Source organism: Pseudorca crassidens, chromosome 1, assembly GCF_039906515.1.
Source record: "Pseudorca crassidens isolate mPseCra1 chromosome 1, mPseCra1.hap1, whole genome shotgun sequence".
Lineage (NCBI taxonomy): Eukaryota > Metazoa > Chordata > Mammalia > Artiodactyla > Delphinidae > Pseudorca > Pseudorca crassidens.
The window spans coordinates 101,501,192-101,517,182 of NC_090296.1; the positions used below are offsets into that span (position 1 = coordinate 101,501,192).

At 38.5% G+C, this 15,991-nt stretch overlaps 1 protein-coding gene across 4 annotated transcripts in view; it reads right to left on the reverse strand.

Annotated features, from left to right (window-relative positions):
* The window catches only part of MYO5A (myosin VA), a 183,665-nt gene that overhangs the window by 44,091 nt on the left and 123,583 nt on the right, over nucleotides 1-15,991 (reverse strand). For all 4 annotated transcript variants that reach the window (XM_067747313.1, XM_067747305.1, XM_067747294.1 and 1 more), the window contains exons 23-27: nucleotides 15,175-15,268; nucleotides 12,828-12,976; nucleotides 6,954-7,067; nucleotides 470-613; nucleotides 178-231 (exon numbers count right to left, since the gene is read on the reverse strand). In XM_067747313.1, the coding sequence (XP_067603414.1) occupies nucleotides 178-231; nucleotides 470-613; nucleotides 6,954-7,067; nucleotides 12,828-12,976; nucleotides 15,175-15,268 (555 nt within the window). The remainder of the gene's footprint in view (nucleotides 1-177; nucleotides 232-469; nucleotides 614-6,953; nucleotides 7,068-12,827; nucleotides 12,977-15,174; nucleotides 15,269-15,991) is intronic.

The window sequence follows — 15,991 nt, forward strand, 5'->3', positions numbered from 1 at the left end:
CTAGCTTATATGAAAGAGAATTTTAAAAAGGGAATGACACAGGGCTACAACTAATGCCTGAATAAGCCTTAAGCTAGGGCCTCAGGTACCCTTAAGGATGTTCTCTGAGAGACAGAAGCTCCGAGCAGGTCTCTCGCCACAAGATATTCAAAGTCTTGGGCTGAAACTTCCCATTACCTTGAGTGACTCATATTCCAGTTCTGCACCTCTAATTTGTGGTCTTTCTTCTTCCTAGGGAAACACACAAAGTTAAAAACTTTATAAGTAAGTAGTTATATTTTGATTGTCACATTTTTACTCTTAGAATATTTCCTAGCTCAGCAGAAAAGAGTGAGGAGAGTTAAGCCCTCACTACTTGAACCAAAACCTACTTGGTTAAAGTTAAAGTACTTCTGGGCTGAGTTGCCATTAAAGAAGAGACTGCAGAACTCAGTTTGCCATGGACCTAGGGTGGGAGAGCACTGCGCACCTTTGCCTTACTTCGGAGCACCTGCTCCTCCTTGCGGTCCAGCTCATCCTGCATCACCTGCTTCTCCTGCTCCAGCTCTGTGACCCGCTTCTGGAGCTTGAGAAACAATGACATGTCCAGAGGCACCTTCTTCTCGCTTGGCTCCTAAACCCCAGAAATCAGAAGATGGTCAAGATGGTTCGGAAGATGTACAAGCCAATGAGAAAATGATGAACAGCTCAACAGAGAAACAGGCAAACTTATAGGAGAAATATAAATGGCCAAAGAATATACAACTAACACATCCAACCAGCTAATAAATGGAGAAATGTGAATTAAACAACAGCACGGTACCACTTTCCCCCTATCATATTGGCAAAGAGTAATAAGATTAATAAGGCCATGTGTTAGTAACAGTGTCTTATAAGATATTGGTGGAAGTTATAAGTAGGCCCTTTGGAAGGGCAAGTTAGCTGTATTTATTAAAATTTAAGTCTGTATATTCTTTAACATAGGACAAACATAGCAATATATGTTTAAGAATTAATCCTGCACAAATACACAAGTACACAAAAATATATGGGGAAAGATGTTCACTGTAATATTTTTTGTAACTGCAAAAAACTAAAAAGAACTCAAATGTTGGTCAACAGGAGAGTTGCTTAAATAAATTATGGTATAGACAAACTATGAAGTATTTTATAGCTGTTAAAAATAATGAAGTAGATCTACATGAGTAAATAAATATGTTCTAGATAAAAGTATTAAGTGAAATGAACAAGTTGCAGGATAGTATCTCATTTTTCTTAAAAAAACCCAAAACCCAATACATGTGACTTTTAAGTATACCTAGCACATGGCATATAACTAACTAGAAGGCCATCGAGGTTATCTTAGAGAATGGGAGGTACTGTGGGAAAGTTTCATTTTCTACTTCACACATTTCTATATTTGAATTGTTTACAATGAGCATGTACTACTTTTGTAATTAGGAAAAATGATTTTTGAAAAGGTGAGATGCTAGCATAAATATATTGAGGTCAGAGAGAAAACTAAAAAACCAAAGTATATACAGCCCCTAATAAACTGAAAGATAACCTAGTAGCATTTAAAATCATGTCAATTGGTTCTAAAACAGAGTCACAGGGAGAACTAGTAGGATAAATAAAGATACACTAACTAAAGCTAAGCAAAAGGAAATAATTAACCCCTATCCACCATCATAGAAATTCTGGAGGCTCCATAATTGTTTTACTTTCTTTACTTTGGGTTTGAATTTTTAATGAGGTAAGAAGAGAAACAATTGTATCATTAGATTTTGAGAGGATAAAGATCCTCTTTTTGTTAGAGAGAAAGAGAATGGTAACAACAACTTATTTAATTAAATGATGGAAGTATAATTCTTAACTGATCAGCAAATCTTGTATTTCCAATTGTCAATTTTTAAAAAAATGTTTTTTCCTCATATAAAAGCAAAATAAGTTTAGGAAATAAGAAAAGTACAAAGAAGAGAACTGTAAGCATAATCTCGTATCCAGAGAAAACGCACAATTTTTGTCCAGTCTTTTTTTTTAAATAAATTTAAAGAACTGGAATAATACTTTCATTATAATTTTGTACTGTCTTTAAAACTTAGCATTGTACTATAATCGTTTTCCAAATTTATAATATGATACTTGAAAGCACAATTTTTAATGGCTGTATTGACATGTGTACCATCATTTGCTTAGCTATTACCTTACTGGTGACCACTGGGGTTATTTCTAATTGTTTGCTATTGAAATATACTAAAATAAACAACCTAGTACATAAATATCTAAACATTAATGTTTTTAAGTCTATTAAATTGGTTGAGCCTGTTTATACTTCCATCAGCAGCCACCAACTTGCCTGGAACAGCAATGACTGTTATTAAAAAAAATTGGCTCAGCTGGTAGACCAATAGTGGTTTTTCATTATTGTTTTAATTTATATTTCTTTGTTTTTTGATGAGGTTGAATAATTTTTATATTCATGAGCAATCTTTGATTTTTTGTGAATTCTTGGTAGTGCTAAGTTCAGTATTATTCCAGTTCTAAAAAGACACCTAAGAAGAATCAACTAAACTAAGAAGTGGGGCATTTATAGGCTGTCAGGGTCATTTATCTACAAACTAGTTAGACCTGGTCTTTTTCTTTCTGTCCACTTTAAAAAAAAATAAATTTATATATTTATTTATTTTTGACTGTGTTGGGTCTTCGTTGCTGCGTGAGGGCTTTCTCTAGTTGCAGCAAGCAGGGGCTACTCTTTGTTGTGGTGCACGGGCTTCTCATTGTGCTGGCTTCTCTTCTTGTGGAGCACAGGCTCTAGGTGCACAGGCTTCAGTAGTTGTGGCACACGGGCTCAGCAGTTGTGGCTCTCGGGCTCTAGAGCGCAGGCTCAGTAGTTGTGGCGTACGGGCTCAGTGGCATGTGGGATCTTCCCAGACCAGGGCTCAAACCTGTGTCCCCTGCATCGGCAGGCGTATTCTTAATCACTGCGCCACCAGGGAAGTCCATCTATCCACTTTTGCACTGCTCAGCGTAACAAAAAGTTTAGGTATATGACCTTCACCATAAAGTCTGTCCCAACTTAGTAGAACAGAGGTAGCATCTTCCCTGAGCATGAAATTACTACAGAATTTCATTCATACAAAAATTCATTTCTGGGGCTTCCCTGGTGGCGCAGTGGTTGAGAGTCCACCTGCCGATGCAGGGGACGTGGGTTCATGCCCCGGTCTGGGAGGATCCCACATGCCGCGGAGCGGCTGGGCCCGTGAGCCATGGCCGCTGAGCCTGCGCGTCCGGAGTCTGTGCTCCGCAACAGGAGAGGCCGCAATAGTGAGAGGCCCGCGTACCACAAAAAAACCCCCACAAAAAACAAACAACAACAACAAAAAAATTCATTTCTATACATCCCACAAATACTTATATTTTAGCTTATTTATAATGTAAACATTCTATCTTATGTATTTTAATGTTTGTTCCTCTATTAATGGTGTATGTATCCCTGAAAACTTTTAACTATTTAAGCCTTTTTTCACACTATGATAGAAACCTTCATTCTATGAATGAATATAATATTTCATCATTGTACCTATAGATAGGAACATTTGACAACTGCAAAAATTGAGGCATAATGATAAGTAATTAAGAGAGCTCCAAATGGTGCCCATTCTTATCCCTAATGACACGTATAATCAAAGAGATATACCACGTAAGCAAGAAGGAAGTTTGGGCCATCTGGCTCAGGGAAGTGTCTGGGGTTTTGTTTTGCTTTCTTTCCTTTGTTAGGACTTTGTCATCTAGGGCTTTTCCAAGAAAGTGAAGCTTTAAAACTAATCTAAAAAATAGCAACAGTCTCTCATTAGAGGAAAATCAGGAAGATAACAGAATTTGTTCACAAAATTACCACGACAGGCCTGGCAGTCATTCTGGAATTACTGCTGACAATAGCTGAGAAAGTTATGGTGACGCTTTCCCTGGATTTGACAGGTATGAGAAAGCTCGACAGCAATAGCAGAACTGAGATAATTAGTTAATGGCTACTAAGAAAGGGGCATTACAGAGCGTGGAGAAGCAATGGTTCCAAAAAAATAACCCCAAACCACGAAGATGCTGGAAGTGTGGGAGGGCTGCAAGGCAAGTGGAGCTGGCAGGTGAGTTCTTCAGAGAGAAACAGCAATGGAGGTGTCATTGTGTCTTGTGAACAAACAATCACAAGTTTCTGATTTGTGACTAGAGAGATATTAATCTTTTATTTTTACATTAAATTTTGCTATTATTACATGACTAAGGTCAGAATTCTGTTTCAAAACAATTTATTTGTTTTAATTTTTAAAAAATCAATTCATAAACAAGAGTGATCCCATTATTTTCCTTGCACTGGATTCTAAAAGAGCTACTTGGGAATATTACACATAGGAGTTGAAAGTTTTCCTTTAGTTTGAAAGGGGCAATTTGTAAACCTGGCCATTACAGAGGTAGTTGCAGGAAGAAATGCAAACCTGCAAGTCATAAGTAATTCGAAGTACAAAGTTATGTCCTGCACAATTTCCCTTCTGATAATCAATCTCTCTTTTTCTATTACTAGTGTAGATTTCCATCTTTCTGATCCTGGCCACACACAGTCAGAATTGTAGGGTGGTCACTGGAAGCCTGTTTATTAGAGCAAAAACCTCTGTTTATTGAACACTTACTATGTATCAACACTGCTACAAGTGTTTTATAAAAATTAACTCATTTAATCTTCAAAATATCACTATAAAGTAAGATAATAATAGCATTGTCACTTCACAGATGAGGAAACTGAAACACAGAGAGATTGAGGCTAAGGTTATGGACTCAGTCCCAAGGAGGAGAGTTACTGTAGTCTGTCCCATGGTAAAGACAGCCCTAACCAAAGCCAGCCACATCTCAGATGCATGCACTTAGTCACAAGAAACAAGCATGACTACTTGTCAACAGCCTTCCTCATTATTGAGAGAAGACTTCCAGTGTATGACCTACTGTTGGTGGTCAGTGCACATGACAGACACTACAATAATCCAAGATCTGTAGGTGATTTCTAGAGCACAATTCACACTTCATTTTTCAAAAAAGATGAAAAACGTACCAAATCCCACTCTAATCTATCTCTTAACTTGAGAAAAGACTTGACAGAAAACAAGTGAGAATAGAAATGAAAAGGTTACCCCTCCCCTCAAATCTGTAAGAATCTGGAGAAAACCTGAAAAGAATAGAGACCCTGACAAAAACTGTTATTAGTAAAAATTAGGTAAAGCATATAAGAGTTTTGAGTTTAAAAATGTAATGCCCACTACTGGGTATATACCCAGAGAAAACCATAATTCAAAAAGACACATGCACCTCAATGTTCATTGCAGCACTATTTACAATAGCCAGGTCATGGAATCAACCTAAATGCCCATCTACAGACAAACGGATAAAGAAGACGAATGGTACATATACACAATGGAATATTACTCAGCCATAAAAAGGAATGCAATCGGGTCATTTATAGAGATGTGGATGGACCTAGAGACTGTCATACAGAATGAAGTAAGTCAGAAAGAGAAAAACAAATACTGTATATTAATGTATATACGTGGAATCTAGAAAAATGGTACTGATGAACCAGTTTGCAAGGCAGAAATAGAGACACAGATGTAGAGAACAAACATATGGACACGAAGACCAAGGGGCGAAAGCGCGGTGCGGGGGAGCGGGGGATGAATTGGGAGATTGGGATTGACATATATACACTAATATGTATAAAATGGATAACTAATAAGAACCTGCTGTATAAAAAATAAATAAAATTCAAGAAAAAACAAAACAAAACAAAAAACCCCCCAAAGAACTGTGAGCAATAATGAATTGCTGTAGTTTGAAACCACTAAAGTCAGGGATGGTTTGTTGCACAACAACAGATAACTTGAACAACCTCTGTCCTGCTATATACAGGCCATACTGCTGTATCAATGTCCCCAGCCTAACGTTATCTGTAGACAGAAATGGGACTGGAGAACCGCAGTGTAGAACCCCTGAGTGCAAGGAGGTAGAGTGTGGAGCTCTGAACAGACAGGCCTCAGTTAGAATACTGGCTCTGCCACTTATAAGCTGTGACCTTGGGCCAGCAACTTAGCCCTCTCCTATGTATGAGTCCAATTATATGACACTTTTCTTTAAAAGGAACAGAATGAGATGGAGAAACTTTTCATCCCAAGTGGAACTAAGACAAGAAAGGAAAGAATTATTCAATTTTTTTCAGCTGTTCTGCCAGAAGCAGTCTATTTCTGACTTGGCCATTCTTGCAGAATATGATACAAAAATAGAAGAGTTGTGCCTGAATTACCCATTACAGAAACTAATGTCATATTTGAAGAAGATCTGAGAATTGGTTTGGGAACGATCTAACTTAAAGTCACTGTACTCTTGGAATTACAGTAACATGTCATTTTGATTTCAAACCATGTAACACAAAACACTAAGGCAGATTTATAAGCTGTTTTTCATGCATTTTTGTGGGAGAGAATTACATTGGTACAAACTATCATCCAACAGGCAGCAATTTTGCTAAACTCTTGGGCATTGGTATTTATAATATTCTAGGACAGAGGGCTTACCTTTCAAATAATTTACCTCAGTCTGAAATAAATTCATGATAGGCTATTTTTTTTTTTTAGGCTATGTTTTTTGCACATAGAACATGTTAAGGTGTAAAAGGGAATTACAGAAGGGAAAAATCTGATCCTCAAAATTACATTAAAAATGAAAATTAAAATGTTTATTGACCAAAAAATATATGCAATAAGTATGTATGTACACAGCTAATTAAGCACCTTTAAAGTCACTTATGAAGAATAAACAGCATAAAACAAATGTTACGTTTATGGACAAATGGGGTCCTCCCTGCAAAGAAAATGTTCTCTGTTAGTAACAGCATGGGCACATCTTACTTTTACTGATAGGTGTCTAAAATGTACCTCTGTCCTTGATGGAATGTCTTCAGTTTCTGCAATTTCAGAGCTAAAGGTGTATTCAGACTCATTGCTGCTGTGGGTGGAGTCTGTTCTCTTGTGTCCAGGCTTAGGCACATTCTGCAAGACAAATAAGCAGTTATAGTTAACACAACATAATTAAATAATTGAACTAGGCATAGTTAAGACAGCATCCACCTTAACTCAGTTCTAATCCTCACTCGCTGACTTAATGTTCTCATGCCCAAACGATCTGTTCCATGTTGTATTAACAAACTCTTACAAAAGGGTCACCTTCGGAGCTCCTCAAAGAATGAGAAAGATGCACCAGGAGGGCATGACAAGCACAGTCACAAAACCAAATACTCGAACAAAAATCATCTGTGATTACTGGCAGAGTCCGCTTTTTAAAGTTGTGAGTGGCTAGTCGCACTGGGTGAAGCATAGGTATGATGCCTCAGCATCTAAGGACTGTAACTGACTTCCATGTTGCAATCAAATAAAACCTACCAAAAAGTTCATAGGATATATTTAATGATAGCATAATCATTTTACTGCACCGTATTTGGGCATAAATGGTAAAAAGAAAAAAAAAAAAGTCAGGGGAGGGGGGTTTCCACTTAGGCGACTACAATTTCTGTTAGTTTTATGCCTGAAGCTGAATCTCTGGAGTCAGCAGTGGGAAGGATGAATGTGCAGAAGAGGCAAGGAAGCTGCTCGAAGAATCCTGGGAAGATCCTTGGGTTATTAATTCAGGGAGTCCAGGTGACACTTTTATGGCATGTGGTACCTATGAACTAGTGTTCAGAAAGCTTGTGGGGAACAGAAAAGCAATTGTAGTCCCTTCCTTTCTGTAGGAAAAGGGGTTAGAGAATGACTTGAAGGAAGAAGAGATAAAAAGGCTGGGTTTGGGCCCCTCACTCCTAGGGTGCCCCCAGCAGAAGACATGGAAATGTTCAGTGGCCTGGATTTTCTAGGGTTACAAATCCTGAGAGCTTCAGAAAGGCCTCCAAGAGCTTTGGGATCTGTCCAATTTCCTTTACTCCTTCCCAGGTGCAGGAAAAGAGCCAGAAGCCACAAAGGGCTTTTTGCCTCTTTCCTTCCAACATCCAGGCGTATAGAGAGCAGACCCATCTGTGCAACCACAAGGAAGCCAGCCCCCAGGGGCAGTTGAAAGCCCCTCAGCCCCGCCCAACCTGTATGTTCTATGTTCATTAGTGTAATTTTCTTCTTTTGTGTGTGTGATATCTTTGTCTGGTTTTGGTATCAGTGTGATGTTGGCCTCACAGAATGAGTTGGGAAACTGCCCCCTCTTCAATTTTTTGGAATAGTTTGAGAAGCATAGGTGTTAACTCTTCTTTAAATGTTTTTTGTTGGGAGTTTTTGACTGCTGATTCAATTTCATTTCCGATATTTGATCTGTTCATATTTTCTATTTCTTCCTGATTCAGTATTGGGATATTGTATGTTTCCAGGAATTTGTCCATTTCTTCGAGGTTGTTCATTTTATTGCCATGTAATTGTTTGTAGTAATCTCTTATGATACTGTGTATTTCTGTGGTGTTGCCTGTAACCGCTCCTCTTTCATTTCTGATTTTATTTATTTGGGTTCTCTCTTTTTGTCTTGATGAGTGTGGCTAAAAGTTTATCAATTTTTCTTATTTTTTTCAAAAGACCAGCTCTTAGTTTTGTTCATCTTTTAAACTGATTTTTAGTCTCTTTCATTTCCACTCTGATCTTTTTTTTCCTCCTTCTACTAATGTTGAGCTTTGTTTGTACTTTTTCTAGTTCCTTTAGGTGTAAGGTTAGATTGTTTATTTGAGATTTTTCTTGTTACCTGAGGTAGCATGTATCGCCATTAAACTTCCCTCTTAGAACTGTTTTTGCTGCAGTCCATAGATTTTAATCATTTTGTTTCCACTTTCATTTGTCTCCGGCTATTTTAAAAATTTCTTCTTTGGTTTCTTCAGTGACCTATTTGCTGTTTAGTAGTGGTTTGCTTAGCCTCCATGTGTTTGCTTTTTCAGTTTTTTTTCTTGTAGTTGATTTCTAGTCTCACGGCATTGTGGTGGAAAAAGATGCTTGATATGATTTCAATCTTCTGGATGATCTGTCCTTTGATATAAGTGGGGTGTTAAAGTCCCCTACTATTATTGTGTCACTGTCAATCTCTTCCTTTATGTTTGTTAATATTTGCTGTATGTATTCAGGTGCTCCTATGTTGGGTGAACATATGTTTACAACTGTTATATTTTCTTGTTGGATTGATCCCTTTGTCATTATGTAATGTCCTTTTTTGTCTCTTGTTATAGTGTTTGTCTTAAAGTCTATTTTGTCTGACTATTGCTACCCCAGCTGTGTTTCCATTTCCATGGAATACATTTTTCCATCCCCTCACTCTCAGTCTGTGTGTCTTTAGAACTGAAGTCTCTCACAGGTGTGTGTGTGTGTGTGTGTGTGTGTGTGTGTATTTGTCTTGTTTCTATTATCCATTCTGCCACTCTATGTCTTTTGATTAGAGCACTTAGTCCATTTACATTGAAAGTATTGATAGGTATGTACTTACTGCCATTTTGTTAGTTGTTTTCTGGTTGTTGTAGTTCTTTTTTGTTCCTTTCTTCTTTTGCTTTCTTCCCTTGTGATTTGATGACTTTCTTTAGTGTTATATTTGGATTACTTTCTTTTTGTGTGTGTGTGTGTGTGTGTGTATCTATAATATGTTTGTGGTTACAATGAAGTTCATAAAAACAACAATAAATGAGGTTCAATCACACATATATACATATACAAATATATTTAATTATTTAAATATGATGATCTCAAGTTCAAATGCATTTTAACAACCATGCATTCTCAGTCCCCTCCCCACGACTAGTGTTTCTGTCATCATATTTTACATCTTTTTGTTTTGTGTATCCCTTAACTACATACTGTGGATATAGGTTATTTTACTACTTTTTTGTCTTTCAGCCCTCCTACTAGATTTATATGTGATTGATCTACTACCAAAACTGTATGTTTACCTGTATCAGTGAGAGTTTCCCTTTCTAGTTGTGGCCTTTTCTCTCCTGCCTAGAGAAGTCCTTTTAACATTTCTTGTTAAAAGGTTTAGTGGTCCTGAATTATTCAGCTTTTGCTTGTTTTATCTTTTTATCTTCCCTTCAAATTGGAATGATAGCTTTGCTGGGTAGCGTATTCTTGGTTATAGGTTTTTTCCTTTTATCACTTTGAATATATCATGCCACTCCCTTCTGTTCTGCAAAGTTTCTGCTGAAAAGTCAGCTTACGGTCTCAAGGAAATTCTTTCTATGTAATTAGTTGCTTTTCTCTTGCTGCTTTTAAGATTCTCTCTTTATCTTTAATTTTTACCATTTAAATTATAATGTGTCTTGGTGTTGACCTCTTTGGGTTGACCTTGTTTGGGACTCTCTGTGCTTCCTGAACCTGGATGTCTGTTTTCTTTCCCAGGTTAGCGAAGTTTTCAGCTATTATTTCTTCAGATAACTTCTCTGCCCCTTTCTCTCTCTTCCCCTTCTGGGACCCCTATGAGAATGTTATTATGCTTGATGTTGTCCCAGAGGCCCCTCTCAAACTATCCTCATTTTTTTAAAATTCTTTTTTCTCTTAGCTGTTCTGAATTGTTGATTTCTACTACTCTGTCTTGCCGTTCACCAATCCATTCCTCTGTATCATCTAACCTACTGTTGATTCCTTCTAGTGTATTTTTAAATTTCAGTTATTGTATTCCTTAATTCTGTTTGGTTCTTCTTTATATTTTCTCTTTGTTAAACTTATCACCATGTTCATTCGTTCTTTTCCCGAGTGCACTGAACACCTTTATGATCACTACCTTGAACTCTTTATTGGGTAGATTGCTTATCGCCACTTTGTTTAGGTCTTCTTCTGGGGTTTTGTCTTGTTCCTTTGTTTGGAATATATTCCTCTATCTACTCGTGTGGCTTACTGTTTGTGTTTATTTCTGTGCATTAGGTAGGTTGTTTAGGATTCCCAGTCTTGGAGAAGTGGCCTTATGAAGGAGACATCCTATGGGACCCAGCAGCCCATCCTTTTAGTCACAAGATCTATATGCTCTGTGGGTGCCCCTATGTGGGCTGCATGGGCCCTTCTGCTGTGGTGGGGATCACTGCTTGGATGCACTGGTACATTGGGATGGCCCTCGGCCTGCTTGGCTTCCAGGTCCTACCTAGTGCAAAAACTGCCAGCCGGCTGGTGGTGGCTTTGGGTGCTGGTGTGGCAGAGGCTGCATAGCCTGGGGGGTGTCTCAAGGCTGGTCCCAGGTTACTGATGGATGGGTCAGTGACCAGGGTGGCTGGATGGGGGGCTCATGGGGCTGGTGCCAGCTCACTTGTGAGCAGGTAAACCTCTGGCCCTAAGAGGCTAGAGGGAGGACTCCAAAATGAAACTTGTCTGCAGCAGTGTCCTCATGGTTGGAGCTCCCCAAAATGCCTGCAGCCAATATCTATGTCCCCAGGGTGAGCTCCAGTGGCCTCATGCCCTCTGGAAGGCTCTCCAAGGTTAGCAAGTGGGTCTGAACCAGGCTCCTTTCAAATTATTGCTTCTGCACTGGGTCTTGGACATGTGAGATTCTGTATATGCCCTTTAAGAGTGGAGTCTCTGTTTCCCACAGCCCTGTGGCTCTCTTGCACACAAGCCCCACTGCCTTCAAGTCCAGATGCCTGGGGACTTGTCTTCCTGGTACAGGAACCCCAGGCTGGGGAGCCCGATGTGGGGCTCAGACCCCTTGTGCCTTGGGGAGAACCTCTGCAATTGTGTTTATCTTCCTGTTTGTGGGTCATTTATATGGGGTGTGGGTCTTGACTATACGTGTCTCCACACCTCCTACCCATCTTGTTGAGGTTCCCTTTTATATCTTTAGTTTCATAAAATAGTTTCTGCTAGTCTTCAGGTCATTCATATATACAGCTGCTCTGTAAATAGTTATAATCTTGGCGTGCCTGTGGGAGGAGGTGAGCTCAGGGTCTTCCTACTCTGCCGTCTTGGCCACTCCCCTCCAAATTACCTTGTGTTTTATAACAGATATTTCAGAGCATTTCTGGCCATCTGTGCCATTAGGTTACATTTAAGGCCGATAGCTGTAGGAACAAGATTGCTAGGGAACTCTCTGTTTCCTGATAGCAGGATAAGTAGAACAGGGAGGGTGCGCAGAACTATTAAAAGTTCAAAATGTACTTTGGCAGATGCAGAAGAGTCCTTGAAATAGATAAGACAATTTATTACAAATAGAGGCTGAATTTTCTTTTTCTAGGACTATATCTTTGAAACTACAAAAACTATATAATACTTGATTATATAAATATTTGCTTTATAAGCAAATTTTATTTTAAGTCATTCAACACATAAAACAAAGTCCACCTACACTGACTTTATACTATCTTATAATCCAGTCTTCAAAGTGTTTGACTTTACAAAATATTTATGAAAAAAGTGATATGATTTCTGGGATGTGCTTTAAAACAATCCAATCCACTGGATGGAGTGGGATGGAGGGTAGAATGGGGGATAGAAACGTGTTGACCATTTTGGATTGAGTGATGGGTACATGGAGTACAGGGGGGTTCATTCTACTTTTCTATCTAGTTTTGCATATGTTTCAATTTTTTTTTTTTTTTTTTTTTTTTGCGGTACATGGGCCTCTCACTGTTGTGGCCTCTCCCGTTGTGGAGCACAGGCTCAGCGGCCATGGCTCACGGGCTTAGCCGCTCCGCAGTATGTGGGATCTTCCCGGACCGGGGCACGAACCTGTGTCCCCTGCATCAGCAGGCGGACTCTCAACCACTGCACCACCAGGGAAGCCCTCAAATTTTTATATATAAAAAAAATCAAAAGTATTTGACTCACAATCATCAAAGTCATCTCTTCCTTGAGGTCATCATATCGTTCTTCCAAGCGACTGAACTCATTCAGAAGGTTCTGATATCTCAGCCTTTCATCATTAAGATCGAGTTCCAGTTGTTTTGTTTCTTCTATTAACTTCTTTTCCATCGTCTCTGAAAGAAAGGAGAGGGAAAAGCATACCAAAGATGGCTCCACAGAATGCAAGAATACAAAGATGGACACTGACTTCCAGTTTCTTTGGGAGGGGTTCTACTTTTAGCACCACTATGATCTATGAAGAGTATCTTAGTGGAGGTAGGGAAAGAGAAAATACCATGACCAAAGAATAATTTATTAATAACAACAACCGTCATCTATTGCATTGTTCCATGAACAGAACTAGTTCATTCATTGGTTACAGCACATCCTTCATAAACTTCCACTAGCCATCATCTAGTAACTAGAGTATACATTTTTTTATTATTCTGTTTCAGGCTATTCATAAAATTCTTTTGTCCCAAAAGTCAGAGACATTCCTCAAGCCTCTGGGGGAACGGCGACTTCTCAGCGAACCCAGCTGTACTGCTCTACAGAGTGTCTCCATTCATCTCAGTCCCCAGGTTCTGTCTTACAATTTCCCAACGCTGTGAGCTCCCTTGTTGTCCTATTACTCCCTCGACTCTAATCAGGTAAGATCCCCACACCTGGTCCTCTGTTGTTACCACTCCTATGTGCTGCTGGGGGACCTGACCTTTCCATTTACTCATCTCACTCTACTCTCTCTGTTGCCAGGGGCTGGCACTTAGATAGGACATCATCTGGAGGTGGGAGATTAGCCCTTGATTGCAAATCAAGCGCAGTAAAAAAGCCTTAAATCTCAGCTGCATGTTTTATCTCAATGAGCTGACCCAGTCACATTTATAAACATTAAGCTTCCTACCATTATGGCCCACTTTACCCTCATATTTTGTGGCTATATCTTAATCTGCCCTGCCTGCTTCTATTGCATCACCATTTCTTTCTCTGTCAGCTCCATGAGGGCAAGGGCTGCCAAATGTCTTGTTACAACTGCCTCCCTGGTGTCCAATACAGTGTTTCCCTACCCTAGGGCTTTAATAATTTGTAAATAAATGAATGAAAGAACTTCTTCTCTCTATAACGTTCTGTAAATTGCTTTTTATTCTCACAAGTTTGTGGAAGCTGCCCAAGGCTATCAACAAATTTTCCTTAGGCAAATCCACTGTTATTGTCTTTGTTCTTATCTTTCAGTATCAAATAACATTTTCTATTTTCCTTCAAGAATTCTCATCATTCTGGATTTTTCCACTGCATTCTGCATCCTAGCCTCCTTTTTTCCATGTTTTCAATGACTTTTCTCCTTCCCTCTTAATTTTCTTTTCTGGCTCCTTTTCTTCACCTTATCCCTTATTTATGGTTATCCTATAAGGCTTAATTCCAGATTTTCTTCTCTTTTCTATATAGTATTCCCTTTAATGGGGAGGAATGGGGCAGTATGGGGAAAACCACAGAAGGCTCTCTCTTTCATCTCAATTTGCTTTCACATCATCTCTATCTGGAGGCCCCAGCTGACATCCAAATTTTAATACTCAAACAACTGACCTCGTTAATTTGCTTCATAAACAGAGATTGTTCCCCTCAATTTCCTCATTACTAATAACACATTATTGTTTTGATAACTCATCTCAAAACTTTAGAAAATTTTCAGAAACTTTAGAAAATTTTTACTCCTTTTTTGAATACCACATCAAAAATGATGATATATGATATACGATTCTTTTCATATAATATATTTTCACTCTAATCAAATCTCTTCCTTTCTATTTCTATCACCAATTATTGTAGTTTAGATATATATTTTCTTAGCTCATGTTTATGTACATGTGGATTCCTTGTAAATTATCACCATTTTAATTTATCTTACAAACAGCAAATGAAATAAATGTCCATATCTAGTGTCTTTTTTTCTTAAGGTGGCAAAAAGTGGTTGATCTTAGGAAAATAATATCCATTGGTTTAGCAAAATAAATAATATATACAGATGCATATACTCATATACATATACATATTAGCTCAAGAATTGGTCCTAAAACAACAGGACTCCTATAAGCCATAAATCATACATATAGAACAATTTTTTTAAAAGTCACATGATACTGACTAATACGAATTGATATTTGTACATAGGGAGACCAGATTTACAAGTTCACCAACTAATTCAACCAAATATTTAGAGTGCCTGCCTCCAGAACTCTGCAAATTTACTGATGACAGTCTAAGCAAAGTTGTAACTTATAAACCTTTGGTCTGAGGTTGGTTGGAGTGCAGTAGGCTAGGCCCACATGAGGCTTACCTGTCATCTCCTTAGCCTGCTCCACGATAAGGTGATTGAGGGCCTCTTTTTCCTGCTTCAGCAGAGTATTTTCTTCCTTCAGATTTGATACCAACTATAAAATGAAACAATAAACTGAGATGGCTGCCACAGACAGAGGCAGCCGGATACTGAATACAAAGACCATACATACAGCAGTCACCGGCAGGCACTCCTTACTTCCACATCTCACTGCCTCACTTCTTTGCCGAGTTATATCTGGTCATCCTTCAAACTTGTTTCTAGCATTACCCTCCAGAAAGCTTTCCCAGAAACTCCCTCCAATTATATGTCTCTCCTTTGGGGTACTACAGGACCCTGAATATGCCTCTTTATAGCCCTTATAAATGATTTACTTTTACTTCCCTGATTGACTAGAAATTCTTGGAGGACAAAAATGACTTGCTGTTATTGTTTTACTTTGTACCTTGAGCATTTAGCAATTGCCTGGCACCTAGTAAGCATTTGCGCTTGAAGCAATGATAATGCCTTTTCACACCAACAAACTAATGCAACGTTTATGTGTACCCATGATTCAAGCAGAGAGATTACAGAGGTTAAGAAAAATATGAAAGTCATTTTGGTTTTGGAAATTCACTGAAGACCTTCCAAAGCTCCCTGCTCTCTGTCTTGAGAAAGAGAATTTCATTTTCATCTCCTTTCAAGAGTTTTGCAAGGCTGTAAACTTTTATTCCACATTTAAGCATTGACCTTACAACACTGTGAATACACTTAATGCCACAGAACTGTACACTTAAAACGATTAAAATGGTAAATTTTATGTTACATATAAGCATAT